Source organism: Rattus rattus, chromosome 6 (assembly GCF_011064425.1).
Source record: "Rattus rattus isolate New Zealand chromosome 6, Rrattus_CSIRO_v1, whole genome shotgun sequence".
Classification (NCBI taxonomy): Eukaryota; Metazoa; Chordata; class Mammalia; order Rodentia; family Muridae; genus Rattus; species Rattus rattus.
The window spans coordinates 89,596,748-89,624,665 of record NC_046159.1 but is presented as its reverse complement, the minus strand read 5'-3'; the positions used below and the strand labels follow the sequence as shown (position 1 = coordinate 89,624,665).

General features: G+C 42.7%; 1 protein-coding gene and 1 pseudogene across 4 annotated transcripts; both read left to right on the top strand.

The window, feature by feature from the left end:
- Nucleotides 1–191: 191 nt before the first annotated feature.
- Cbx3 (chromobox 3) lies at nucleotides 192–13,908 on the top strand. 4 transcript variants are annotated; one of them, XM_032906531.1, is made up of 6 exons: nucleotides 192–292; nucleotides 1,626–1,678; nucleotides 5,103–5,245; nucleotides 8,248–8,410; nucleotides 11,874–11,968; nucleotides 12,681–13,908. In XM_032906531.1, the coding sequence occupies exons 2-6, from the start codon at nucleotides 1,655–1,657 to the stop codon at nucleotides 12,805–12,807; spliced, it is 552 nt and encodes a 183-aa protein (XP_032762422.1). In that variant the 5' UTR covers nucleotides 192–292; nucleotides 1,626–1,654; the 3' UTR covers nucleotides 12,808–13,908. The 4 variants fall into 4 exon arrangements, with proteins under 4 accessions (XP_032762422.1, XP_032762421.1, XP_032762420.1 ...); XM_032906530.1 differs by having other exon boundaries at nucleotides 230–482; XM_032906529.1 differs by lacking the exon at nucleotides 192–292 and adding an exon at nucleotides 364–477.
- Nucleotides 13,909–22,738: 8,830 nt separating this feature from the next.
- On the top strand, nucleotides 22,739–23,315 carry LOC116902835 (annotated as a pseudogene).
- Nucleotides 23,316–27,918: the final 4,603 nt, after the last annotated feature.

Here is a 27,918-nt window from a genome sequence, read left to right as displayed (position 1 = left end):
TCCGGGTTTTCGAGCCACACAAATAGTTCTACCTGTCCCAAGGGGGCTCCTCACTCGGTCCCTCCCAGAAGGACTTGTAGTCCAAGTACAATCCCCAGTGCCAAAAGCCTTGGGAGCCCGCGCCCAGTAAGAGGTGGTGCTTAAAGAACCCGGCTGTTGAGCACCCCGGCCCTCGAGCTCCGGGTGAGGTGGGCGGAGCCCTGCTTTGGCGCGCTTTGAGACTGAGAAGCCTCCGCCGCCCTGCCTGCCTTCCCCCACCCTCGGGAGACCCCCGGGCGCCACGCAGCGAACGGTGAGCGGCGCGCGCGCCGCCCCCCGCAGAACGCGTTCCCGGCGGGCCCCGCGCGGCCAGGGCGTGGGCGGTGCCTCCCCCTCCCCCCCAGCGGAGCTGCCCGCGCCCCCTCCCCTCGGATGTGGCTGAGCTGAAGCGCGCAGGCGGGAGACTCTGCAGGATCCGCGGCCCTGAGCATCTGAGCGGTGAAGTCCGAGGCTTGCTTTCTATCTTGCGCGTGGTGGGGGTTAGGATGCTCTGTGCGCCCGAGCTTGCGGGGAGGCTGCGGGCCCCAAGCTCCGCCGTGGGCCGCGGGCAGGGGGGGAGGCTGGCTCGGGCCTTGCTGAGGCGCCGCTCTGGTGAATGGGGAGATGGTACAATCGTGCACGAGGGTGGGAGCCGGATGACAGCTGCCTTGACTCCAGACAAAGCGCGGGCCTCCCCTCCCCCAGCCTCGCCGCGGGCCCACAGGGAGAGCAGTGCAGGCTCTGCAGCTGCGAGGCCTGAGGCCCCGGGCTTCGGCGCGCTCCCGGCTACGTGGCCGCCGCCGCCGGATGGGGGAGGCGCGTCCCGTGGCGCAGTGCCCTTGAGCCCCCGCCGCCGCCGCCGCCGCCGCCTTTGTTTCTCCCCGCGGAGGCGCTGACCACGAGGCCCGCTCTCTCGAATGGGGGACGGGCTACCCACCTTGGTCTCTCGACGCGGGAATGGAGCTCGGAAGGGGCCCTCCTCGAAGGAGAGCGGGCGTGAAGGAGGTCGATTTCTTCGGTTCTTATCAGAACAGTACTTGAGGCAGGAGGATTGCCAAGCTGGACTAGAGATAGTGATTACCGCCGCCGCCCCCCCCCACACACACACCGGGAGAAAGAAAAAGGCTAGGAAATAGGACTGAGACATCTTAATGTGTTCCTTTTACATCGTGATTGAAGAGGGAGGGCTTCTGAAAAAATAAGGATGGAATTATATGAACTCCTTGGAGTATTTAGAAATCTATAGAAAAAAAGGTCGTATGGTTATTAACCGACAAAAGGTAAATAATAATAGTAACTGGTTTGAAAACAGATTGCCTTTCATTCAAAATAAAAATTGAAATTGTAAAAATTCTATTTGAACTGAAAAAGTAATTCTCACCAACCAAAGTCTGAGGTACCAGTGTTCCTAGTAAGATTATTTTTACTAACCTCTAAAGCACTGACATACTGAAGTTATTAGTTACATACTGATAACACAGGAACTCAGAACTGTTTCCTTGCATTTTTTACCCGAGATTCACAAGTTGAAAGCCACACAAAACTTGTAGTTGCCTTTTGTGTGTCATGAAAATTTAACCGTCCTACATTTTTTTTTCTTGCAATAGCTCTTCAAGTCTCCGATTAAATTTTAAAAATGGCCTCCAATAAAACTACATTGGTAAGTTTGTGAAAACCTAAAACATAAGACTCTTAACTGAAGGGTTTTTTTTTTTTAAATAAAAATTTATAACTAAGAAAACATGTGGTGGTGGATCTCTTTGAATTTGAGGCCAGCCTGGTCTGCTGGTCTGCAGTGTGAGTTCCAGAACAGTCAGAGCTACACAGAAAAACCCTGTCTGGGGGTGTGGTTGGGGGAATTATAACCCGTGCAGGACATGGTTGTGCATTCCTTAATCCCGTCATAACTGGGTGAATTGCTATGATTTAAAAGGCAGCCTATTGAGTCCAGGTACTTACCAGCACTCAAAACTGAGTTTGTTAGGATAAAATAAGGCTTCCCTTAAGAATGGTAACGATGCACTTTTTAAAACGGTGTTGTACAGCTTTTGCTGGATGTTTTTGTTTTTGAGGTAATAATGCATGTGAGTTATAAAACGGTTCAATCTCCAAAGCCCAAGGAAAAGTGGGGAAAAAAAAAGATTCTACAAGGTTGTGCCTTGATTTCTACACAAGTGCTGCCCACTACTCCATAATATTGTCAATGAGCTTAATCATGAAAAAAGTCACATGGGAAGCTCTATAAAAGTCTCGTTGGTTGGCATGATTACCCTTAAATCTATACTGTTCTGGAGATACTGAGTGTTCATTAGTGCACATAGAGGGAATTAGATAGAGCTCATGTTGCCATGAGCAAGAATGACAAACTGTGTCTAGGAATGGAAGGCTATTTTAGATCAATTCTGTTTCTTTTAAGTAATTTCCTGACTATTGCTAAATCCAGTGTTTGTTTTCTTGGGATTTGTAGCAAGTTAGGCAAATTTATTTTTGTCAAGTTATATTTAAAATAAATAAAACTGGGTCAGCCAGGCGGTGGTAGCACATACCTTTAATCCCAGTACTCCAGAGACAGGCAGGTAGATAGATCTACACAGCCAGTTCCAGGAGACCCAGGGCTACACAGAGAAGCCCTATCTAGAAAAACGGGTGGAGGTGGGGGCACAGAAGGTGTGTGTTTGTGATCTGGCCTGTGAGAAGCTAAGGCAAGCAAATCGCTTTGAGCTTGAGGCTAGCCTGGATTCTAAAATACTAGGTAATCAGGGCTGCAAGGCAAGACCCGGTCTAGAAAAAGATATCAAAAGAATGAAGTTTACAGTTATGGTTTCTACATTAATTGTGACACATTGATCACAGGCATATGGAGGTGTACATTAACATTTAAGTAAAACAAAACATGGTTTTTGATCCTTGTTTCTGACCAAATGGGCAAGAGGGTATTTTTACCTCAGTATATAGTGCATGACTTGAACTGGTCTGCAGAATGACTGGAATCTGTAATTGGAAGCCCATCTGGTCACTCTTAGATGATCTAATACAATTTAAAGCCTTAAGTGATAAAAGCACGAATCGTCTGGTAAATTCTAGGATGTTGCTAGTATAGGTATGCTCCTGTATACCGGTGGATTTAGTATCCTGGTTTTGAGGCGCTGTTGTTGATTTGTTTCCTGCTTGGATCCTTCACTTGGTAGATGGTTTGAGGGACTAGGCATTTGGGGTGGGGGATTATGATTCCTTTAAAATTTTTAAATAGCTTATGTAGTTATGGATGGTGGTGCATACCTGTAATTCCAGCACTGGGAGAGGCTGAGTCAGGAAGATCACAGCAAGTTAAAGGCTAGGCTAGGCTACTATCTCAAAAATTTTAAAGTGCATAGCATTGTTGTGGAAATGAAATACTTGAACATACTATATTGAGTTATTTTGGTATCCCATGGGGACTTGTAATTAACCATCTCAAGGTTTTTAAAACACTAACAAATCTGCTTATTTGCTTAAAAAACACTCTTAAGTAACGTTATACCCATCTACCCCCAATAGAAAAAAAAGACATTTTTGGCTTGGGGGACAAAGTTTTTCTCTGAAGCCCAGGTTGCCCCTGAACCCATGGTAATCAGCATATTTCGACTTCCTGGGTGCTACTAGTGTGCGCCTCGTGCCCCTCTAAGTAAACTTAGTTGACTTCCAGTTAAGATTCTAGGTTGAAAACCCTAGAAGGGGGTTGGGGATTTGGCTCAGTGGTAGAGCGCTTGCCTAGCAAGCTCAAGGCCCTGGGTTCGGTCCCCAGCTCTGAAAAAAAGAAAAGAGAAAAAAAAAAAGAAAAAAGAAAACCCTAGAAGGAAGTAACTTTTCTCCTACCAGAGAAATTAAGCCAGTATTTTAGACTCTAAAAGTGATGCAGTTTTAGCTTTGAGTAGTTGGGAAAAATTATCTACGTGTAATAATTACGGGGAAAGCAGTCTTACCTGTCTTAATTTATTTGTGGTCCCCATGGTTGAGCCTATAGTTAATGCTTAAACTCATGGTTTTACTTGGTAGTTAATTTTTATCCGTGGGATTTAATTTTAAATTGATGTTGGGAAAGGGATGCCTTAGGGCTGCAGTTTTAGTAAGTCTACTTTGTCTGTTACTTTGTAATAAGATCAATCCTTTAGAGGAGTATGGCGGACCACACCTATGAATCCAGTACTTGGGGTATAGATTCTGGAGGATTGGGAATTCATGGTCTTAGGTTGAATGGTGAATTTGGAAGCTACCCTGGGCTACATGTGACCCTGTCTTGGAGTTTTGTTGTTTTGGTGGGTGTGTTTGCTCATTTTTAACTCTCACACTTCAGTCTTGATTGCATTTCTGTTGCTGTGATAAAACCCCATGATCAAGGCCACTTATAGGAAGATGTATTGAGATTTACAGTTGAAGAGGGTGAGGCCATGACCCTCCTTGTGAGAAGATGGCAGGAGGTGTGACACTTGAAGCTGTAGCTGAGAGTTGTGTTTGATCTCCAAGTACAAGGCAGAGCTCAGTGCAAATACTGTTGACTTTTGAAACCTGTAAGCACCCACTACCCAACCCTCACTGCTGCCACCCTGTTACCCTCCAACATACCTCATCCAACAAGGCCACACAATTCTTTTCAAACATTCTACCACTTGGGGACCAGCCATTCCTATATATGAAGCTATAGAGGCCATTCTCGTTTAAAGTACAATTAGTGATAGTTACTCCGTTCTTTATCCTTCTCTAATGTTTTTTAGTTATTTTCACTAAGTTGTGATTAAAATGAGTGGTGATTCTGGTAAATTTGGTCATGTAGAATCCTGGGAATAAAACTGGGAAAGGATAAGATTATTTCTCTGAAGGTTGGGTGTTTTTGTTGTTTTTAACTCTGTCATACTGGTGAAGGATACTCGGTTCTAAGTATAAGTCAGTGAAGCAGAGCTTTTATTACCTATTGACTTTCTAGGATCATAGAAGTTTAAAGGGATAGAGGGTTAAAAAACTTAAAAAAAAATGTGTCAGATGAATGACAATTTGGCCTTAAAGTGTACTCAAGTTTTAAATTTTTCTTAATTTCTCTTTTGTTTTAGCAAAAAATGGGAAAGAAACAGAATGGAAAGAGTAAAAAAGTTGAAGAGGCAGAGCCTGAAGAATTTGTGGTAGAAAAAGTACTGGACCGTCGTGTAGTGAATGGGAAGGTGGAGTATTTCCTGAAGTGGAAGGGGTTCACAGAGTAAGACACCTCAGTGCTTCATTTCTTACGGTTTTGTTGTTTTAAGCCAGGATGTCTTCTGTAGCACAGACTAGCCTAGGACTCGTGCTTCTTCTCCCAATTGCTGGGATTATACTTGTTCACTATGCTTCATTTATGTGCTTGCTTATTGTTTGTTCTGTTGTGATAGGGTCCCATGAATCCCAAACTGGTCTTGAACTTGCTGTAAAAGGATAGCCCTACACTCTGTTATGTCTGGCTCCACCTCCCCAGAGCATAGGCATGCAGCATCACACACGTGTTACTTGGTCCTAAGACCTGAACCCAGGGTTCTTGTGCACACTCAACCAGTACTCTTTTTTTTTTTTTTTTTTTTTCCCGGAGCTGGGGACCGAACCCAGGGCCTTCTGCTTGCTAGGCAAGCGCTCTACCACTGAGCTAAATCCCCAACCCCTCAACCAGTACTCTTTACTTACCTACTGCATCCTTGGTCCTTAGGTTAGTACCTTAACTTAAATATTGAACCAGTTTGCCCAAAGATTTGTTTGAGGTTTATTTAAGGCTTCAGGGGTCTAGAGAAATGACTCAGTGGTTAAGAACAAAGGACCAGGATTTGATTCCCTGCACCTATCTGGTGGCTCAAAATCGAGGTAACTCAAATTCTAGGGTATCTAGTACCACCTTCTGACCTCGTGAAGTACCAGGCAGGCACAAACATGATGCACATTTATGCTTACATGCAGAAAAAATAATCATACACTTAATAAATTAAGTTTACAAAAGGTAAGGTTTTAGCAACATTGAAACCTAGCATTTTAGAGTTTATTTCTATAGACACTCAAACTTCGAAAATTAAAGTTCATTAAGGCACAATTTTTAAAGTAGTAGACAAAGGATTCAGTGTCATTCTGACATTTCTAAACAAAGCATGTTGTGATATGTTCTCCTTCCCTTTTATCTCTTCCCACCTCCTGCCCCATCTTTTCCTATTTCATGTTTTGATTTCTTTCACTAAAGCATTCTAATGTTGTATTAAACATGGTACAAGTTTGAGTAACACTGTTTGAGGTATCAGCCCTCCTTCCAAAATGTTATAGTCTGCCAGTGTTATAGTCTGAAGAGATCAGCAAAGCAAGTTATTGAGCCCCAGATATTAATGGCACCATTCTTTTTTTTTTTTTTTTTTTTTTTTTTTTAATTTTAAGATTTTATTTATTGTATGTGAGTACACGTAGCTGTCTTCAGACACACCAGAAGGGGCATCAGATCCATTCCAGATGGTTGTGAGCCACCATGTGGTTGCTGATTTGAACTCAGGACCTCAGGAAGAGCAGTGGTGCTCTTAACTGCTGAGCCATCTCTCCAGCTCCTAATGGCACCATTCTTAATATCCCTGAAGTCACTCATTCCATCTGTCTCTGTGAAGGTATTTGTGGCCAGAGCACAAGACATTAGTGAGTCTGTCTGTCAGTTGGTGCGAGGTGATCATACTTCCCTATTTGTGAGGTGCTTGTTTTCTTCGTGGCTCTGACTCTTGATGGGAATTGTTACTGCAACTTTGTGCTGAGGCGGGAGCGGCAGTCTTACTGCACAGCATCTGTCTATCTATATGGGGCTGTTGAGGCTTTGTGGGCCATTGGCTTATCTTCACTACTACTGCATGGGATACATAAAGGCAGCAATGGATGATGTGTAAGTGAATATGGTTGTTACAGTGACAACTGTGAGCCCTGGAATTCTTTTTTAAGAAAAAAGAACTTGGCCTGGGCATGGTGGCCAGCACAGGAAGGACTTCTAGCACTGTGGAAGCTGAGGCAAGATTAGGTGTTGGAGACCATTTTTTAATGCATGTGGATACACCGTGGCTTTCTTAAGACACACCAGAAGAGGGCATCAGATCCTATTACAGATGGTTGTGAACCACCATGTGGTTGCTGGGAATTGAACTCAGGACCTCTGGAAGAATAGTCAGCGCTCTTAACGGGCTAAGCCAATCTATCTCTCCAGCCCAGAGAGACTGACTGTATCTTTAAAAAAAAGTTCTGATGCTTTACAAACCATGCAATCGGCTAGATTTGGCTTTTGTTTTTGCTAGCCCTTTATGTCATTTCCCAAGTTGAGAATCAACCAAAAATTGAAAGCATTTCAAATTTAAAAAATGCCTTGGAGGGCTAGAGAGATGGCTCAGAGGTTAAGAGCACTGACTGTTCTTCCAGAGATCCTGAGTTCAATTCCCAGCAACTACATGGTGGCTCACAACCATCTGTAATGGGATCTGATGCCCTTTTCTGGTGTGTCTAAGATAGCAACAGTGTACTCACTCTACAGTGTACTCACATTCATAAAATAAATAAATAAATCTTTAAAAATAAAAAAAGAAAATGTCTTGGAATCTTCATTTCCAAAACATCATTGGAGATCCAAGCCTATTTACATAATATTTAAGGAATTAGGAATCACTATTTTTAAAAATCCTTCTAAAATCCCAGTACTTATAGTTCATAACCAACCTATAGATTACATAAGGACCTATCCCTTTTTTAAAAAAAGAAAAAGAAATTAAATGAAAACTCATGGGGTTGGGATGTAGCTCAGTTGGGAGAGTGCTTGCCTGTCATGCACAACGCCTTGGGATAAACTGCGTGTGATAGTGCTTTTTATTCTAGTACTTGGGAAGTAGAGACAGGAGGATTAGAACTAGATTACATACAAAGTTTGAGGCCAACTAGGGTTATATAATGTGAGTTGCTTATGTTGCAGAAAAGTATTAGTCAAAATATTACCTCAACTGCCTTTGAGGTAAAATAAACTGCTCACATAGGGACGTGAAAGTGGTTGTGAAAAGAAATTTAGACATTTTAAAATAATATAGGAAATGGGAGAGCATTCCTTTCTGTTATTATTATATTTTATTAGCATTAGCCTTTGTCATGGAATTTTTTCCCCCCAGATAGGTATAAACAGGTCCAGGTAATGGCAATGTTTAATTGAATCAACTTTTTGTTTTCTTTAACTGAACACAGTGCTGATAATACTTGGGAACCAGAAGAAAATTTAGATTGTCCAGAATTAATTGAAGCATTTCTTAATTCTCAAAAAGCTGGTAAAGAAAAAGATGGTACAAAAAGGAAATCTTTATCTGACAGTGAATCTGATGATAGCAAATCGAAGAAGAAGAGAGATGCTGTAAGTATGAAGTCCTGCCCGTGAGACTGGATCGTACCAGAGCTCATGGTTTAAGTTTTAATTGCTTTGAACTGTTTTCCAGCTAGAATACTTGTTGTTTAGTTCATGTTTTGTTCTTTAAGTTAGTATCCAAAGTGATGGGATTCATTATGGTATTTTCATACACAGTTACCGTTATACTTTGTTCTAATTCATCTCCCTGTCCCTTCCCCTTTGTTAGTGTCCTTTTGAGGGGTGGATCTCATGTAGCAGAGAGTGGCCTTGCACCACTCACCATGTTAACCTCTGACTTCTGCTTAAAACTAGGTGAGGTATCTTGATGACAGTTTCTCATTGTAGCTCTGCCTAGCTTCAAAGTCAGATCCACCTGCCTTTGCCTCCTGAGTGCTGGAATTAAAGGCATTCACTGTCATGCCCAGCTAAGACTAGAAAACTTTATTTTCCATGTTTATGGTGCTTGACCTGTATATCTGTGTACCTCATGTATGCTCAGTGTTCCCAGAAGCTATATAACGGTATCAGATACCTTGGGACTGAAATTAGAGGCATTGTGTGCTACTGTTGTAGGTGCTGGCAATTGACTTTAGATTCTCTGGCAAATGCTTCTAGCTACTCCAGCCAGGACAATACTTTTAAATAAACTCCAATGGGGTTGGGGGGGCACTTTTATAAAGCTAGCCATGGTGTCACAGATATGGTAATCTCTAACCTTGGCTTTAAATAGATTGTACTTACCTTTCTATTGGCCTAGTGTGATAATTGGAGGAAAGGTCTTGGTGCTGAATTAGGCTTATACTCCAAGATTTCAGCACACTAAATTGGTAAAAGACTGGGTTTCAAGTGTGGTCATTATCAACGAGGTAACAAGAACTTTGCATATAGGGTATTAAATCTTAATGTCAACCCTGTTGAATCTAGATAATGATTCAATTGTATAGATGAGAAAACAAGATTAATTGCAGTAGAGATCTGAAAGTAAAATGATTGTATAAGGGAAATATCTTTAGTAGTAATGCCTAAGCTATGTTGAGTCATCAGCCTAACTGATATTAATACACTACCAAAAGCCTATGACATAGAGACTAATTGTTTCTAATAGATAATAAACCTGAACCACAGAGCTTAATCAATTTACCTAGACCTAAAAGGCTAGAGTTGTTAATCTAACATAGTCTGACTTTAGAGTCTGGTTACACTAATGTACAATTTGAATAATTTTAGTTTGCTAACATCATCAGTTCTCAAATATTTATACTAAAAAATTACATAGACTATGATTATCGAAATTTATTTTGTTAGAAATTCTAAAACAGCCAGGTGTGGGACTAGGCTTTAGTCCCAGTACTGAGGAGACAGAGGCAGACAGGTCTCTCCCAGATCCAGACCAGCCTAGTCTATAAGTAAGACCCTAAGGGGTTTGGGGGCAGACATTTTAGGGCTGGAGAGCTGGTTAAGAGCATGTACTGCTCTTCCAGAGTATCTGTTTGGTTCCCAGCACCCACCTGATAACACATTCTTCTGACCTCCAGGCACCAGGGACATACAAGGTACACAAACATATGTGTAGGTAAAATACTCAAATACATACATCATTTTAAGATGACAGTTTTCAAGTACTAGTAATTAAAGAACATGAACTACTGAACTATGCTTGAAGCACTTATGTGAGTACTCAGAATCGTCTGTGACTCCAGCTTCATGAACTCAGTGCCCTTTTTGACCTCCAAAAGCACCACTACTTACAGGCGCTCAGAAAAGTACACATGATTTTAAAAACTAAATAGCAATACCAAAAGAAAAACCTAAGCAAAAATAATAGTTTATGTGTACGACTGATTGGAAACTGGGCAGCTGGTATCCACTTGTAATCCCAACACTTGAAGTGAATTCAAGGCCATTAGCTACATAGCAAGCCTTCCCTACATTAAGACTCTATCCTTTAAAAAATGAATTTATACAAATACATACATGCATGCATATAAATAAACCTATTGGGTACAGAGCAGGTTTTGGAAAAAAGGAGTCTCTGCGGTGTCTAGTTTGAGGAAGACAGGGTTGGGCATAATGGTTCATGCCTATAATCCTAGCACTTGTGGGACTGAGGTAAGAGAAATGTGTTGACTTAGAAGTTAGCTCAGGTTTCAGAGAACTTGTCTCCAAAATAAAGCGATTAATTGGTGGTTTTGAGACAGTTTCATATAGCCCAGGCTAGCCTTTAACCCCTGATCCTCCAACCTCCATCTACCAAGTACTGGATCTATAATCCCAGGACTCATAGCACCATGCCTGGCTTGCTGTGATGTATTTTAGGGGAAATACGTAAAGACAATCCCAAGTCAGATAACTCAAAATAAGACTTTAGTACTTTTTTTATGTCTTTAAGATAAGCAATTAATTTTAGACTCAATTCCTAGAAGTGAGTTGATTGGGTTTTATTGTTTGGGATTGGCTTTTATAATAGTAACTAATTATAGTAAAACTAAATATATATCATATGTATAAATGAATAAAAATAATTAAATGTTATCTGTATTTATAGCTAAATATTGTGGCTTTATAATAATAACTAATTTGTTTTGTTTTTGAGGCAGGGTCTCTACATAGCCCTGGCTGTCCTAGAACTCAAACTCAGATCCGTCTGTCTCTGCCTCCACAGTGCTGGGATTAAAAGCTTGCATCACCATGCCCAGCAATAATAATAACTATTATTACATTAAAAATGTTAGTGAGGGGTGAGTGTGTGTGTATATAGAGAGAGAGCTGCCACAAAAGTGAGAAGAGGGAGTTGCCCCTTGAACTGGAGTTAGAGGTGGTTGTGAGCCATCATGTGGGTGCTGAGAACTGAGCCAAGTTCTCTACAGGACAGGTGTTCTACCCACAGAGCCATCTCTAGCCCTTTGTAGACTTTTTATATGTATGTTTTTAGGCCACAGTCTTGCTGTGTAGCCCAGGGTGCATTTAACTTTTCCCGAGTACTGAAATTATAGGCTTGTGCTACTGTAAGTGGCTGCATATTTATTTGCATATTGCATGTTTTTGTTTTTCATTGGTGGGTGGTTCTTGGTCGAATTTCACTGAATAGTCTAGGCTAGCCTTGAACCTCTAAAGATTCTGCCTCTCCCTTTAAAGCTCTAGGTTGATAGGCATTTAAAATTTAATTTTCAAGAGGGCATAATATGCTCAGCATGTTATCTCATACTGTAGTTCTAGTGGTCAGTAAACTGAAGCAGGGGGCTTAAAATTTTGGAGCTAATGTAGGCTACATAATAAGACTTTATTTTTTAAGAAAGTGTCTTGTCTAGTCCATTTGTTCCTAATGCTTCTGCCTCCAGCTACCAAGTGCTGGACCAAGCCCAGGGTTTCTTGCATTCTAGACAAATACTCTACCAATAAATAAAGAGTTTTTAATGTCATTTGTTGTGCAGAAGTACTTACTTAAGCTATTACTTAACTCTGCAAACAGGCTGACAAGCCCAGGGGCTTTGCCAGGGGCCTTGACCCTGAGCGAATAATCGGTGCCACAGACAGCAGTGGAGAGCTAATGTTTCTCATGAAATGGTGAGTGCAGCCAGTTGTTGGTTTGTTTTTCTTTGTTTGCTCTGTGTGTGTTGTTGTTTTTTTTTTTGTTTGTTTTTTTTTTAACTTTGTGTGGGTGCCTGCATGCATGATGGCAAGGGGAGTGTGTATATCACAGTATGTGTTAGAGGACAGCTTTGAGGAGTCCCATTCTCTACCTGTGGAAGTGGATTCCTGGGTTCAAATTCAGGGTGCCAAGGCATCTTACTGGCCCTCATTAAACATAAAAGAATAGATACATTGGTTAGGTCTTTGTGTGTGTGTTTTGGGGTAAATGAGAGTTGGCAGGGGTTAAACAGCTGTGTAGCCACCATAGCTTATGTGGAATTCTCTATATAGACCAAGTTGGCCTCAACTCACAGTGTCCTACCTGGCTTTGCTCCCCAGGTATGAGGATTAAAGGCTAATTCTATGGAAAGTTTCTTAAGTAGGATGGAACTAATTAGCTGAGTGTAGTGGCTCATGCCTGTGATCCCAGCAGGCTGAGGTAGTGTTGCCATGAGTTAGTGAAAGTTGAAAGACAAATATATAGCCTCTTTTGAGAAATGAAGTTTATTGAAATGTAGCCACAACTACCATACAGCCCTCTCTCTAGTAGCACTTAACATTCATTTTGATATAATTATTTGTTGAGTGGATCTCAGTTAACATACAGAGTTTAAACGTTTAACCAACTTCTTTTCCCTCACAACAGGAAAGACTCAGATGAAGCTGACTTGGTGCTGGCAAAGGAGGCGAATATGAAGTGTCCTCAGATTGTCATCGCCTTCTATGAGGAGAGGCTGACTTGGCATTCTTGTCCCGAAGATGAAGCACAATAATTGTTTGCATTTATATATATATATATATGTTTATATATATATATATAATCTGGATCTTGGGTTTTGAATTACTAGTGTGGAAAAAATAGCATTCTAATGAAAATCAAGTTTGATATGCTGGTTTTGAAAGTATTGACAGTAGTTGGGATATTTTTGGTTTTTGTTCTGCATCAAAAGGCACTGATTCCTTTGAGCAAGTGAGAGCTTTCTGTAGTTGCTTCCTTTAACAGTAGAATATTTGATACCATGTTGTATTTCCTCAGCTTTGAAGAACAGCTTTTCTTAATTGCTGGGGAGATTTTACAGTCATTACTCAAGTCAGAACTTATTTTTAACTGGGACACAGAAGGACCATTCTGGGTTTTTTTGTTTGTTTGTTCGTATGCAGTGTATGCATAAAACACTTACATAACCTGTCTGTTTTACCTTTTTTTTAATACTCAAAAGAACCGAATGTGAAAACACAAGTTGATGAGATTCCATCACCGTGAACGTTCTCCTGAAACCATAACCTTTCAGAATAAGCAGAGTCTGTAATTTATTGGATAGTTTATTTACAGAATGTTGTCCATACCAACACCCCTTCAGGAAATGGAATTAGACAACATAGTAGTATGATTTAATAACAAGGCTTGGCCGAGTGTGGTGGTGCGCACCTTTAATCCCAGCGCTCTGGAGGCAGATGGAGCTCTGATTTAAGAGGCCCCGGGTCTACAGAGGCAGGGCCAGGTCAGCCGGTCTGTGTAAAGGTTCCTCTAGTGAACCATTCCTTTGTAGAAAGTTAAAATCTGTATTAAAAGGTTATGATTCATGGAATCTGTTTGATGTGGAAATAGAATCATGGTTGGAGCTGATGTTGGCGATTTAAGACCTGCTGACTAAGCGAGTGAACAAAATCTGCTAATATCAATTAGTGCCCTGCATGCTTTTCCTTCACCCTGACTCATTCCTTACTGGTAGGATCGATCTTTTCAGTATTTGCGTTCTGGTCCAATGAGCCAGAAAAGGAACTTTGTAGTGTCAGAACGTCATCCAACTGTATATTTACTTTATTGTAAATAATGGTGAACAGTGGTCAATAAATAGTTTTATATTCCTTTATGTGATGGCTTTTTTTTTTTTTTTTTTTTTTTTGGTTATTGTCTGGTTTGTTTTTTAATAAGTGTTGGAAACATCTAAACAGTTCTCCTTTTGCTGTTTTTGAGTCCGGGCCTCATTGTATTTATGCTCTCCTTGAACAGTCATCTTCTCTCAGCCTCCCAAGTGCTAGGAAAGGTGTTTGGTTTGTTATTTTAAAATAACCTCAAATCAAGTTTAGCCTTAAACTTAGGGTGTTCTTACTTCTACCTTATGAGTACTGGAACCATAGACATATATCCTCACACATCTTATTTATGCACACATGTATTTAAGTCATTGTCAGTATGGCCTGGGTAGTCCTGACAGTGACTGCTGTGCACTAGAAGTCTCATGAAGCTGGAGGCCATCCTGGCCTGGTGCTGAAGATGGCAGGAGTAGCAGGACAGGCTAGCCAAATGTGAAGCAGGATCTGCAGGCGCTGCTTCTTTTATTTGGATTGCCCTCTCTTTTGTTAAGCTTTTACTTTTAATTAGTACCTTTAGGGGATAGGGGACAACTCCAGTATCCCATTACCGACAGTTGTGAGCCACCTAAAGTGGATGCTGGGAACTGAACTCAGGTTGTCTGGAGGAACAGAAAGTGTTTCTCACTGCTGATCCATCTCTCCAGCCCACCTTGGACTTTATATCTGGGTCGCCCCGTTAGAAGGGCTGCCCACTCTAGGGAGAGTCTTCACCGTCCCTTAATCTTCTTTGCAAATACCCATATTAAACCCACACAGACATTTCTATTCCTAGCCCATCGAGTTGACCTTTAACCTTTATACCTATTCATCTTCTCAGGGTCTTAATGAGACAGTATTTGTTGAAACTGTTGGGAGTAGATTTTTTTTTTTTTAAAGATTTATTCATTTATTATCTGTAAGTACACTGTAGCTGTCTTCAGACACACCAGAAGAGGGCATCAGATCTCATTACAGATGGTTGTGAGCCACCATGTGGTTGCTGGGATTTGAACTCAGGACCTCTGGAAGAGCAGTCGGGTGCTTTTAACCGCTGAGCCACCTCTCCAGCCCGGGAGTAGATTTTTTTTTTTTTTTTTAGTTCTTTTTTTCGGAGCTGGGGACCGAACCCAGGGCCTTGCGCTTCCTAGGCAAGCGCTCTACCACTGAGCTAAATCCCCAACCCCCCGGGAGTAGATTTTAATGAACATTTTTTTTTCTATTTCTGACACAACACCTCAGCTTTTACTTGTCTCAAATATACCACAGTCAATCTCTTAGCCATTTTTGGCTAAGAGAAGACATTTTGTTTTTCTGTGTCTTAAAAAGGAAAAGAAAGCTCATTTTATGCAACAGGCATTATTGGGGGTTTATATGCATACATACCATTTATGGGTACATGTTAGGGTTTGAATAGTAGCTTTGAATGCTGGGTTAAAAGTATGTGTGTATAAACACGACTGCTCTGTGGTGTATGGTTATGGTACAGTAAGGGTTATCTGGAATTCTAGAGAAGAGTAGACTGAACATGGCCAACAGACTGGATCTGGCCAGAGCTATCTGAAGAGAGAGGAGAATGGTAGAGAATACAGAAAACAGAAGAGCAGGGCTATATAGTAGCTGGAGGAGGGAACCCCATGAACTGGATGGAGATTACAGTAAGGAAGGAGTTGAGAAGGGCTAGGACATGAGCTAGCATGGACTTTAAAATGTGTAACAAGTTACTTGAGATACTGAAACAACCTGGTGGCCAGCATGTGCTTTGATAGGCTGATAGGCACCACAGGTAGCCATAAGTCCCTTCTGCCAGAGGTAAGGGAAATGACTCATTTAGCAGATGGGAATGAGGAATGCTGTCTTTCATCTAACTGCCAGAAATCCTCTACAGTCCAGGTTGAGCTCATTTCTGGACATTTGAACTGCCTTTTGGAGTTTGGACCTGACTGCATGTATCATCATGCCTGTAATGCCTAAAGGATGTATTTTTAAAAGAAAAATAATTTAGTTTCAATTATGACTATACCTGACTTATATTACAGAGTTATATTACAGAGTCAAAATAACAAAACCAACATGGTGCTGACACAAAAACAGAAACAAGGTTAAATAGAACAGAAAATCCAGATGTAGATCTGTGAAGCTGCAACCACCTGGTATTTAAGAGAGATGACAAAATCCTGGAGAATATGAGAGCCCAGACACTCCAGGTGCATTCTGTCCCCTCACAGCTGCTGCAAGCAGCTAAGGTCATCTCCAGCCTGCAGTCTGCCTGCTCTCACAAATGTGCAAGTACTTCTCAGTCCCAGGCCAAGTTTCTGGGGATGGTCCCTTTCAAAGCCATAAACAGGAGAGCTACAGGCAAGGACAAGTGACCTGTCACATAACATACTAAGCTTATCGCTCTTCCTGATCCCCTTGCCCTGAAACACGCTTGAGACTTCAAACACTTGTCTCAGCCAAAATATAGGAAACAAAATGTCTCAGCTTGATTAGATAATGTCAACTGACCTTGGCTCATTTTCTTTTTTTTTTTTTTTTTTTTTTTTTTGTTCTTTTTTTTTGAGCTGGGGACCGAACCCAGGGCCTTGCTCCTAGGTAAGCGCTCTACCACTGAGCTAAATCCCCAGCCCCTTTGGCTCATTTTCTATGGTATACCTCCAGCCCGCCACCCCCTTCTCTCAGCAAAAAGACCTTGAAATCGTAAGTTCTGTTGTCCTAAGCAGGCTGAAGCTTTTTGCTTCGAACTCATAATTATATCTGAATCTTTCCCCTAAAGAACAATCCATCCTCATGTTTCTCTGGAACCCTGTTTCTTCCTAAATACCCAACAGAAAAAACAGGTCTTAACAGATGGTTCTGAAAAGAACTGGATACCAGCTGCCATTCTAGTTTGCTTTCAACATGGGACAAACACCATGACCAAAAACCACTTCAGAGAGGAAAGGGTTTGGGCTGTTTGTTTGTTTGTTTGTTTTTCCAGTGTATAGGTCATAGCCCCTCACTGAGGAAAGTAAACGCAGGAACTCGAGCAGAAGTCATGGGCAGTTCTGCTTGCTGGCTCATACGTAGATACCTCAGGTTCTTGTACAACTTGAGAGCATCTGCCTGGGATGGCACTGCCCACAGTGAGCCGTGCCCACCTACATCAACTAGCAACCATGACAGAGTGCTGCACAGACCAACCTGATTCAGGCAATACTCAATTGAGACTCCTTCCCAGGTTGTTCTAGATAGGCTAAGTCAAGTTGACAGTAAGAGCTAGCCAGCACACTTAAGAGAAGAATGACACATGACCCTTATCTGCTTCCAAACAAAAAATAAACTCTAAATAGATCAAGGACCTTGATGTAAAATCTGAATCCTCTAAAACTGCTAGAAGTAGAGAAGTTTCAAGATGTAGGAACAGGCATAGTATGTTTTATTTTGGGCCCCTGGCCCTTTTATCTCCAGGAGCTAACCAACTGACTCTTTGGGAATACTTAGCTGTTAGGAACTGCTTGACCCTATGTAGTGGCTATTCCTGGTTGTCAACTTGACTATCTGGAATGAACTACAATCCAGAATTGGAAGGCTCACCTGTGATCCTGATCTTAAGGCTGAGAGATAAAAGTTTCTGACCTGGATCTCGGCATGGAGATCTTGTGGCAAAGTGGCTATGAATCCCAGGAATCTAAGGCAAGGAGATCTCTGAGTTCAAGGTCATCTGAGACAAAGCAAGTCCCAGATTCAGGCCTGGTGGTACAAACCTTAAATCTGGGACACACTTTATGCTGGAGACCTACATCAGGACATTAGGAAGAAGGAAGATCCTCTCTTTCTTCTTTGACTGCCTGCTTTCTGGGACCGAGTAACTGCTAGATCCTTGGACTTCCATTCACAGCTGCTGCCAACCATGGTTGGAGAGTCGGACTACAGACTGTAAGTCATCAACAAATTCCCTTACTGTATAGAGACTACCCATAAGTTCTGTGACTCTAGCGAACCCTAATTAATACACCCTATGGCCTTCAGTGTAGGTTGCCTCTTGGACTTCTGGGAACAGGAGAAGATATAAAAAGCAAGCGAAAGCTTACATAGCAGAGTAGGATGAGGGTCAGAGAAGAGTAGGTTCCAGGAGACAGAAGAGTAAGTAGGGTCAGTGAGTAGAGTTTGAGAAGAAAGTTGGTGACAGTTGAGACAGGAGGAGCTGAGCTAAGCCAGAGAAGATTCTGTTAGGAAACAGGAGAAGAACCCACACGAAGTAGTAAAAAGAAAAGATAATGAAAAGCTACAAACAGGTAGAAAGGCTTTTCATTCACTAGGAAAGAAAACTGTGTAGTTTCTACTACTCTGCTTTAAGCTTGGGCAGACCTCGCTAACAGCCATGGTCCTGGTTCCCTTGGATCTGAGGATGAAACACACACACACACACACACACACACACACACACCGAGAGAGAGAGAGAGAGAAAGAGAGAGAGAGAGAGAGAGAGAGAGAGAGAGAGAGAGAGAGAGAGAGAGAGAGAGCTCATTTTAAACTTGCCCTATGGCTCAGTGGCTGGGCTCTTGTAGGCCTCCCATGGCTACCATGCCTTTTCCTTTACTCCTTGCTCAGCACCCTACATCTACCCTTAGTTTAGTTGTGTTTCTAATCTCCCGCCTTGGGAAGTCACCATGGCTGGTGACTATCCCTCCCTCCAAAGCATGGCAAATTCTCTTTCCCCTTCTAGCCTGCCTTTGGGAACCTACAAGTCCCGCCTCTTCTGCCCAGCCATTGGTCACTGGTATCTATTGATCAATCAAGAACCAATTTGAAAACAGGACCTTAATTGTTTGCATGCAGATTCCTAATCAAAGCATCAAAACCATCTCCTACATCTCACCTTTTCTGTCCAATTTAAAAAAAAAAAAACTCTCAGAATAAATTGAATATAACCATAACAATTATGTAAATTACAAAGTATGATATATAATTAATGTCAAATTAATTAACACACAGAATCCTGATCAAAGCATCAGAACCACTCCTTACAGAAAACAAACTTCAGGGGATTAAAATGCTCTCATAGCGAAGGAAACCATTAACCTTGAGATGAAATGCGGGGTGAGAAGATGGTAACACCAGACAGAAGACCTAGAAGAATGAAGCAAGTTCAAAACTCCAGGAATTCTCATAATTGAGAACGGCAGGCTTCAGAACCAGGGTCTACATGTCCTGGATGCAAATAAAGCATCATGGGAAAAATCTACCCTGGATCCTGTCTTACCCCCAAAATGTTTATAAGGTTCCTATCCACATGGAATAAGAAAGTGCACGAGTTATTTCATCAAGATTATCTGAGGGTGGGTTGGGGATTTCAGTGGTAGAGCGCTTGCCTACTAAGCGCAAGGCCCTGGGTTCGGTCCCCAGCTCCGAAAAAAAAAAAGAAAAAAGAAAAAAAAGATTATCTGAGGGTGGCTGTTCTATTAAGCTGTAACTCCCCAGGGAAGAATTTTCTCTCCTGGAGCATTCATCACTAGACCTTGGCTCCACCCAGCAGGTCGGGCTTGCACTCTAGCCACAGCCCCTTGCCCATGTTGTTCACTGCTAGTTGCAACCACTCACTTAGAGGCTCCAGCTACGGCTTCGGGGCGACCTCCGCAGCTCATCCCTACTGCTGTCAATAAGCACCGCAGCTGCTGGAAGAGATCTGGCTCCTGCCCTGCCCCATTTCCTGTCTGAGAGTTGTAACATTTTGGCCAGTCCAGAGCCTCTTGGAATCTCTCTTTCCGGCCTGGCTAGGGATCCTCAGATTGCTCCTTGTCTTCCCTGACCAGCCAGCAGGCTTCGCTCCAGCATCCGAACTGTGAGGCAGGCACATAGCGCAACAATGAAACAGACCACAGAATAGAAGTCTGCCAGTTATATGCGGGTTATATCTGACAGAGGATTAATGTCTAGAATATACAATGAATTTGCAAACCAAACCCTAAACAAGCAACCCAATTAAAAAGAAAAAAACCGGGGCTGGAGAGATGGCTCAGCGATTAAGATGCTCTTCCAGAGGTCCTGAGCTCAATTCCCAGCAACCACATGGTGGCTCACTACCATCTGTAATAGAATCTGATGCCCTCTTCTGGTGTGTCTGAGGACAGCTACAGTGTACTCATATATATATAAAATAAATAAATCTTAAAAAAACATTTAAAAATTTTTAAAAAGTATAAAAAAGAAAAAAACAGACTAATAATCTGAATAGAGTTGTAAAAGAAGAAAACTAGCTGGTGGTGGCGGTGGCGCACTCCTTTCATCTCAGCACTCCAGAGGCAAAGGCAGGTGGATCTCAGAGTTCAAGGCCAGCCTGATCTACAAAGCTAGTTCTAGGACAGCCAGGGCTACATAGAGAAATACAAAATACAATACAACAACCAATAAATATTTTGGGGGCTGTTTTGTTCTTGTTTGATTTTTGATTGTTTTGTTTGTTTGTTTGTTTGTTTGTTTGTTTGTTAGTTAGGGTGGGTGAGTGCATGGGTTTTTGTTGTTGTTGTTTTTGTTTTGGGTTTTGGGGTTTTTTGTTTGTTTGTTTTTGGTTCTTTTGAGACAGGGTCTCACTATGTAAGTAGCCTAGGATGTCCTGGAACTTTCAGTATAGACTGTGCAGACCTTGAGTTTACAGAGATCTCTGCCTCTGCCTCTGCCTCTGCCTCTGCCTCTGCCTCTGCCTCTGCCTCTGCCTCTGCCTCTGCCTCTGCCTAAGTGCCAAGGTTAAAAGTATGCACGCCCAGCTACAATACAGATTTTTAAAGGAAGGAAGATGACTGTGTTGAAAGTTAAAGGAGGGTTGGGAATTTAGCTCAGTGGTAGAGCGCTTGCCTAGCAAGCGCAAGGCCCTGGGTTCGGTCCCCAGCTCTGAAAAAAAAAAAAAAGTTAAAGGAGAATGCAGCAGACTGTATAGAAGGACACAAGGTTACAGCTGACATCAAGCCATACAAGTAAGAGTACTGAAAGAGCTTCATTGTTTGAGGCTTCCTTTTATTGAGTTCAACAGAAGCAGGGGCTGCTACTAAGGGTATATTGAGGGTGGTTCTCTGTTTTAATTGCTAAGTTAGGTCATATATTAATTTTTCCTACTACATAATACATTTGGTTTTATTTAGATCAGAGACATGCCAAGTTATGCACAGGCATAAGATAGCAACTGGGGTTCTCCCTAAGTTTTAACTCACTGGCTATGGTGGTTCAAATGGGAAATGTCCCCTATGGGCTCCTGTATGTATTTAGATACTCAGTCCCCATTGGACGGCAATGTTTGGGAAGGCTATGGAAGGAAGAAATACATGACTGTGGGTGGCCTTACCCATCTCCAGCCCATGTTCTCTGCTTCCTGCCCATGAACAGAGATGTGGTCTCTCAGCCTCTTGTTCTAGTGGCCATCGGCCACACCTCCTGACACTGTGGACCCTTCCGCTGAAACCATAGCCATAAGACACTTTGGTTTTGTTCATGGTATTTTATCACAGCAACAGAAAAAAGACCACACTGGTCCCATCAACCCCAAAAAACCAGCTCAGGCCCCATCATCCCTTCCATCTTTCCTGCCTAGGTGCACTGAGAATAGAAACTTCCTAATGTGATTGTTACCAAGGGAAGGGCAAAGCGTTCTATTGTTCCGAGATGGGAGTACCCATAGCCCAATACAGGTGGGAGGTGGAAAAGGTTCTGAGGGTGTTAGGAGTATCATTTGGACAGGGATGTTTGGACATAGGAATAAGACATTTCTCTGCCAGGCGTGTGAGCCAATTCAAGCTAAACCAGAGAACCAGAGTATATATAAAGGTGGGGAGACGGGATGGGGAGGATGAGAGGAGACAGAGGAGAGAGAGAGAGAGAGAGAGAGAGAGAGAGAGAGGGAGAGATGGGGTGTCAGGCAATATATAGGAAAGAGCCTCTGGATGAGGGGAAAGCATGGACTGGAAAGGGTAGAGGGCAAAGTTTATCAGGTAGAGACTGAGGGATGCTGGGAGATGCCCTGAAGGCCAGGTCCACTTTGGTATGTTGAATATGCACCTCAGCTATGTGTCCCAGGTCTCAACCCCAAGAGATAGTAGTGGTAAGTGAAGGAATTAGGCAGAGGAGTGTGTTATTACAGGAGAGAGGGTGCGCATGACCAAAGAAGACTTTCCAGGCCAACTGTGTCTGCTTCTCTCACGATGACTTATTTAACAAATGCTTGCCGAGTATCTATCATGCGATAAACATCGTCTTATTTGTCACACATTTATTTTTATGTAATAGGAAATATGATTTTCAGTATGGTGGGGGTTAGAGGTATGTGTGCATACCTTTAATCTCAGAGCTCAGGAAGCAGAGGCAGGTGGATCTCTATGAACCTGAACTCATGTCCAAGGCCAGCTTAGACTCCAGATCAAGTTCCAGGACAGCCAAGACTACACAGAGAAACCCTGTCTTGAGAAACAACAACAAAAAAGAAATAATAATTTCTTGTACGTTGGGACATGGCTCTGTTACCCCAGCAATCAGGAGGCTGAGGCAGAAAAATTTCAAGTTTGAGGCCACATTAGGCATCCGTAGCAAAATCTTATCTTGAAACAGCAATCTGGATGTGGTGGTGCATGCCTTGTTATATGAACAGTCAAAGGCAAGTGGTGGAAGATACTGCCATTGAGACTAGCCTAGTCTACAAGGTCAGTTACAAGATAGCCAGGGCTATATATGGAAACTCTGAAGAAAAATGAATCACACAACTATTTTAATGGGTTTATGTGCTGGATATATCAACTTGACATAATCCGAAGTCTTCTGAGAGGAGAAAACTTCAATTAAGAAAATGCCTCCAGCTCTTTCTCTCGGGCCTGTGGTGCCGGCAAGATGGGTAAGTGTCGTGGTCTCCCACTGCCCACAGTCACTGACGGGACCAGAAGTGGCATGATAAACAGTACAAGAAAGCCCTCTTGGGCACAGCCCTGAAGGCTAATCTGTTTGGGGGTACCTCTCACGCAAAAGGAATTGTGCTGGAAAAAGCAGGGGTTGAAGCCAAACAGTCAAATTCTGCCATCCAGAAGTGTGTCAGGGTGCAGCTCATTAAGAATGGCAAGAAGAGGGGTTGGGGATTTAGCTCAGTGGTAGAGCGCTTGCCTAGGAAGCGCAAAGCCCTGGGTTCGGTCCCCAGCTCGAAAAAAAAAAAAAAAAAAAAAAAAAAAGAATGGCAAGAAGATCACAGCGTTCATGCCCAATGATGGTTGCTTGAACTTCATTGAGGAAAATTATGAAGTTCTGGTTCCTGGATTTGGTCGCAAAGGCCATGCCGTGGGTGATGTTCCTGGAGTCCGCTTTAAGGTGGTTAAAGTAGCCAATGTGTGTCTATTGGCTCTGTACAAAGGCAAGAAGGGAAGACCAAGATCATAAAATTTTGAAAATGGAAACAGAGTAATAAATTTTCATATCCTGAAAAAAAAAAAAAGGAAAATGCCTCCATAAAGTCAGGTTGTAGGCAGGCCTGTAAGGCATTTTCTTACTTACTGATTGGCGGAGGAGGGCCCCATCTGTTGTGAGTGGTGCCATCCTTTGGCTGATGGTCCTGGGCTAATAAGAAAGTTTGCCAAGCAATCTGTAGAGAGCAAGTCAGTGAGCAGCACCCCTCCATGGCTCTGCATCAGCTCCTGCCTCCACGTTCCTGTCCTGTTTTGAGTTCCCGTCCTGACATCCTTCACTGATTATAATATGGAAGTATAAGCCAAATAAACCTTTTCTTCCTAACTTGGTTTTTGGACATTGTGCTTCATCACAGCGATAGAAACCCTAAGAGAACATATATGGCATAAGTAATTAATCATCTGTTATTATCACTTGTAGCGCTGTTTTGAATTTGTGCATCCATCTATGCATATGAAATTAGCTTTTCATAAATTCCCAGAAATGCAAATACTGAGATGAAGGACCAAGATAATGAAACTTTTTGTTGTGTGTGCCTAGATTATCCACAGAACCCATGGTTTATCTCTCCTACATGGTATGTTTCTCAACATCTCTTCTAAAATGGGCACCTTTTAAAGTTTTGCTCAGCATCTGGGCATAATGGTGCATGCCTGTAGCCCTAATATATGAGTAGCTGTAACCAGAGGATTACCATGTATTGGAGGCCAGCTTAGGCTACACAGTGAGACCTTCTCAAAAAAAACAAAGCGATGCAATTGGCATAGTTGTGCAGTGTGTTGTAAAGTGGAAATTTCTGGTTTCTTTGGAGACTCAGTTGTGTCATGATGTTTTTCTGGAAAAAAAAGTCTTATGAGAGGATGTTTTGTTGAAGTTTACACGTGGAAGGATGTTTTGCAGACATGTGATGTTTTTCTAGAAGGTTCCTGGAAACAGGGCATGTGATATTTTGCTAGAGCAGATGCTTGAGAGAGCACACAGTGTTTGAGAATGATATAAATATAACCCAACAGACAGTGGACAATGCTGGATGGCATTGGTATGCCCTGCCACTCTTTACTGGTCATTGTAGGCTTTGCTGATGCTGGTCTTTGATGATGACTCTGGGTGGTATTGGTCCACCTTACCATTTGGACTGGCTAGTTTTGTGTGTCAACTTGACACAAGCTGAAGTTATCACAAAGAAAGGAGTCTCAGTTGAGGAAATGCCTCCATGAGACCCACCTGTAAGGCATTTTCTCAACTAGTGATCAAGGGGGAGGACCCAGCCCATTGAGGGTGGTGCCATCCCAGGGCTGGTAGTTTTGGGTTCTGTAAGAGAGCAAGCTGAGCAAGCTAGGGGAAGCAAGCCAGTAAGTAACATCTCTCCACGGTCTCTTCATCAGCTCCTGCTCCCTGCCCTGTGTGAGTTCCAGTCCTGACTTCCTTTGGTAAGGAACAGCAATGTGAATGTGTAAGCAGAATAAACCCTTTCCTCCCCAACTTGCTTCTTAGTCACGATGTTTGTGCAGGAATAGAAACCCTGACTAAGATGCCATTCTTAGTTGGTCACTGTTCATTGCAACTGTATAAAGAGAAATGCACCAACAAAACTCTGGTGGTATTCTGGCAGCTTCTTGCCACTTCTACAGACTCGGGCCTTGTGGTTTCTTCTGGATCGACCTACTGTTCCTGATTCATGAATGGTGTTTGCAAGTCCTGCCATTGCTGGTTCATAAATAGTGTTTGTGAGTGGATCGAGCTGCCTTTGCTAATTCGTGTGCACTAACCTGCTGATATTCTGACAACACAGATTGTGTTTGCTCCAAAGAAATATTTCTGAGCAGGTCCACATCCTTCTTTGCTCTGCTAACCTTTCCTTTCCACTACCTCTGGTAGGTGGTGGACTAAAAGGGACGTTAAGGCATTTAAGAACCCTTATTAAAAGTAGATATTAAAAAAGCTAAGCTTGTTGGGGATTTAGCTCAAAGGTAGAGCACTTGCCTAGCAAGCACAAGGCCCTGAGTTCGGTCCCCAGCTCCGGAAAAAAAAAAAAAAAAAAAAAAAAAAAAAGCTAAGCTTACACAGGTGATGGGGGTGGGAGAGTTAGCTGGAACCCTCTATAGAGCCAGGTTGAATGTTTTTGGATGAAGAAATGGTTGCAATTTCAGGGAACTAGGACTATAGTCTCTCCTGAAGTCTCTTTTTCCTGAAACTGTTTGCCCAGGATGAGACAGACATTCCTCTCTGGGAAGACTGATTGTAACTGGGCACAGTCATCTGTAATCTCACACAGATACGCTGTTTTGCAAACAAGGTGCTCTATCACTGAAGAGATGGCTCAGTGGCTTAGAGAATCTACTGAGCTTTATAATATTTATCCTTTTAAATTTACTTAATAATTATACCCAATAAAGACATGGGATGCGGGAGCTGAGGTAAAAACCTCAGCGAGGTAACTTTATTTTTTTAACTACATACAAAATACCTAATTACAAACATTATTCTACAATTAAACTATTAGCTCTTTTAAAAATCTCTCTGTGTTGTCCTACCGAGCTACTCTTATCTTTCTCTGAGCACTCCCAAACCCAAGTGGATCCTAAGCTCTCTTTCCAAGAATCCTGCTTCACTTGTCCTTTTTTTTTTTTTTTTTTTTCTTTTTTTCGGAGCTGGGGACCGAACCCAGGGCCTTGCACTTGCTAGGCAAGCGCTCTACCACTGAGCTAAATCCCCAAACCCCAGTCTCCGTGATTCTTGAAAGCCAAGAAAGAAAATCCCCACCTCTTACTCAGAGCCTCCACGAAGCTCCTCCAATTCAAACTAGAGAGTCAGAAGAGCAAGCTCTGAAAGGTCCAATTGCTACCAAAGAGGTCTTTAGCTCCTCCTACACCTGGCTGGTCGAACCACGTCACTGTCATGGTGAGGGGCTCCAACCCAAGTCAGCGGGGACAGAACCATTTCTCCACCATCCAGCTGACTTTGCCTCAGGTCATAGAACAAAGACGGTAGGACCAAGCAATTTGCCTCAAAATAGGCAAAAACTTTCTTTAAAGTCCCTTACTTTCTTTTAAGTCCTTAAATTCTTTAGCATTCTATCTAAGGAGGCTTTTAGAGGTACACCCTAACTGTATCTTTATAGGACTCACCTAACACTGCCTCTGTGTGGTGCTGTCAGACCTAACACATCTTCAATCCCAGCAGTCGGGAGGCTGAAGCAGTTGAATGTCTGTGAGTTTGAAGCCGGCCTGGTCTACATAGAGAGTTGTTGTGTTAGAAACGTGGTTCATGTCCGGAGAGACCACAGCAGGCCACACCTACTGACAATAGCAGTATCTTTCTAAGCTTGTGGATTTTGCTAACGATTAGGTTTTCTATGCACAAATAATCAAATATCCTGTAACAGATCTTACAGAGTATCCATGCCCGGCGGCTCACAACTGCTTATAACCCCAGCCCCAGAGGGTGCTCCAGTGAACTCCGTGGCTACCTGACCTCACACATGTTCATACACTGGACACATCCACATGTAGAAACCTTTAAAAGTTTTTTAAAACGTTTTAAACTTTTCGTTACAATAATTATTGCTTGTTTGTTTGTGGGGAGATAAACATGAGCAGTAGCAGGAACAGGGAGGTCAAAGAATTTCCCCCATTTTGGTTCCAGGTCTGACAAAGGGTAGACACAAGTGCCTTTACCTAACAAGATCTCTCCCTGGTCTTTTTTTCCCCCCCTTTTAAAGATTTATTTAGCAACACGTGGTTATGCTGAGAAGATAACATAAACTCCATTTTAGAGCCAGGCCTGACTCCAAAAGGAAAAGTCATCTGTTCTAGGAACTAACCATAAAACCCGCAACTCATTAGTCCCAGAAACTAGGCCATAAGTCACCTGCTCCAAGAAAAGCCTGTAAATCCCAGGAACAAGGCCATAGAATCCCCCATCCAAAGGACAACCTGGAGAAAATCACTAGGATGGGAAAACATCTTGTCTCAGGATGGGCCATTTGTGCAGGGCAGCCTTATATGGATTGGGGACCTGGTCCTGTAGTTAAATGTTCACGACACAGGGATGCAGCCCACTGGCCACGTGGACACAAGCCAATCACAAACTGACCCATGTAACATCCCTGGCACCCACCAGGGAAGTTTTAGATTACCCAACCCTAGCTATAATTTTCCTACTTCCCTATAAAGAGGCCCATGTGTCCTTGTCTAGGGTCATCACCATTTTCATAAGTGACCAACCCCTGCAGGCTTCTTTTTTTCATGGAGTGAAAACACTCTTGCCAATTGCCAAGCCAGTGGTAGTCTCTGTGTGGTGCTTTCGGACTTAACACGTCTTTAATCCCAGCAGTCTGGAGGCTGAGGCAATTGAAGCTCTGTGAGTTTGAAGCCAGCCTTGTCTACACAGAGAGTTGCTGTGTTAGAAACGTGGTTCGTGTCCCGACAGACCACACCAGGCCAATACAGTGCCACATGACAGAGGTTTGGGATAAGGGACACAGGGGGCAACGGAGACGAAGAAAGAAAAGAGAAAAAGGGGCAAAGGTAAGGAATGGTCTGCAAGGCAATCAATCACTCGATGGTTAAAGTGGGAGGTCAGCCAGGGGAGACTGGGAATGTGGGAATGTATGG

Coding starts and splice junctions, on each gene's coding strand:
- Cbx3 (XM_032906531.1), top strand. CDS start 1,655: ATGGCCTCCAATAAAACTACATTG. Junction 8,411..11,873: donor CGAAGAAGAAGAGAGATGCT/GTAAGTATGAAG, acceptor CTCTGCAAACAG/GCTGACAAGCCCAGGGGCTT. Junction 11,969..12,680: donor CTAATGTTTCTCATGAAATG/GTGAGTGCAGCC, acceptor CCCTCACAACAG/GAAAGACTCAGATGAAGCTG.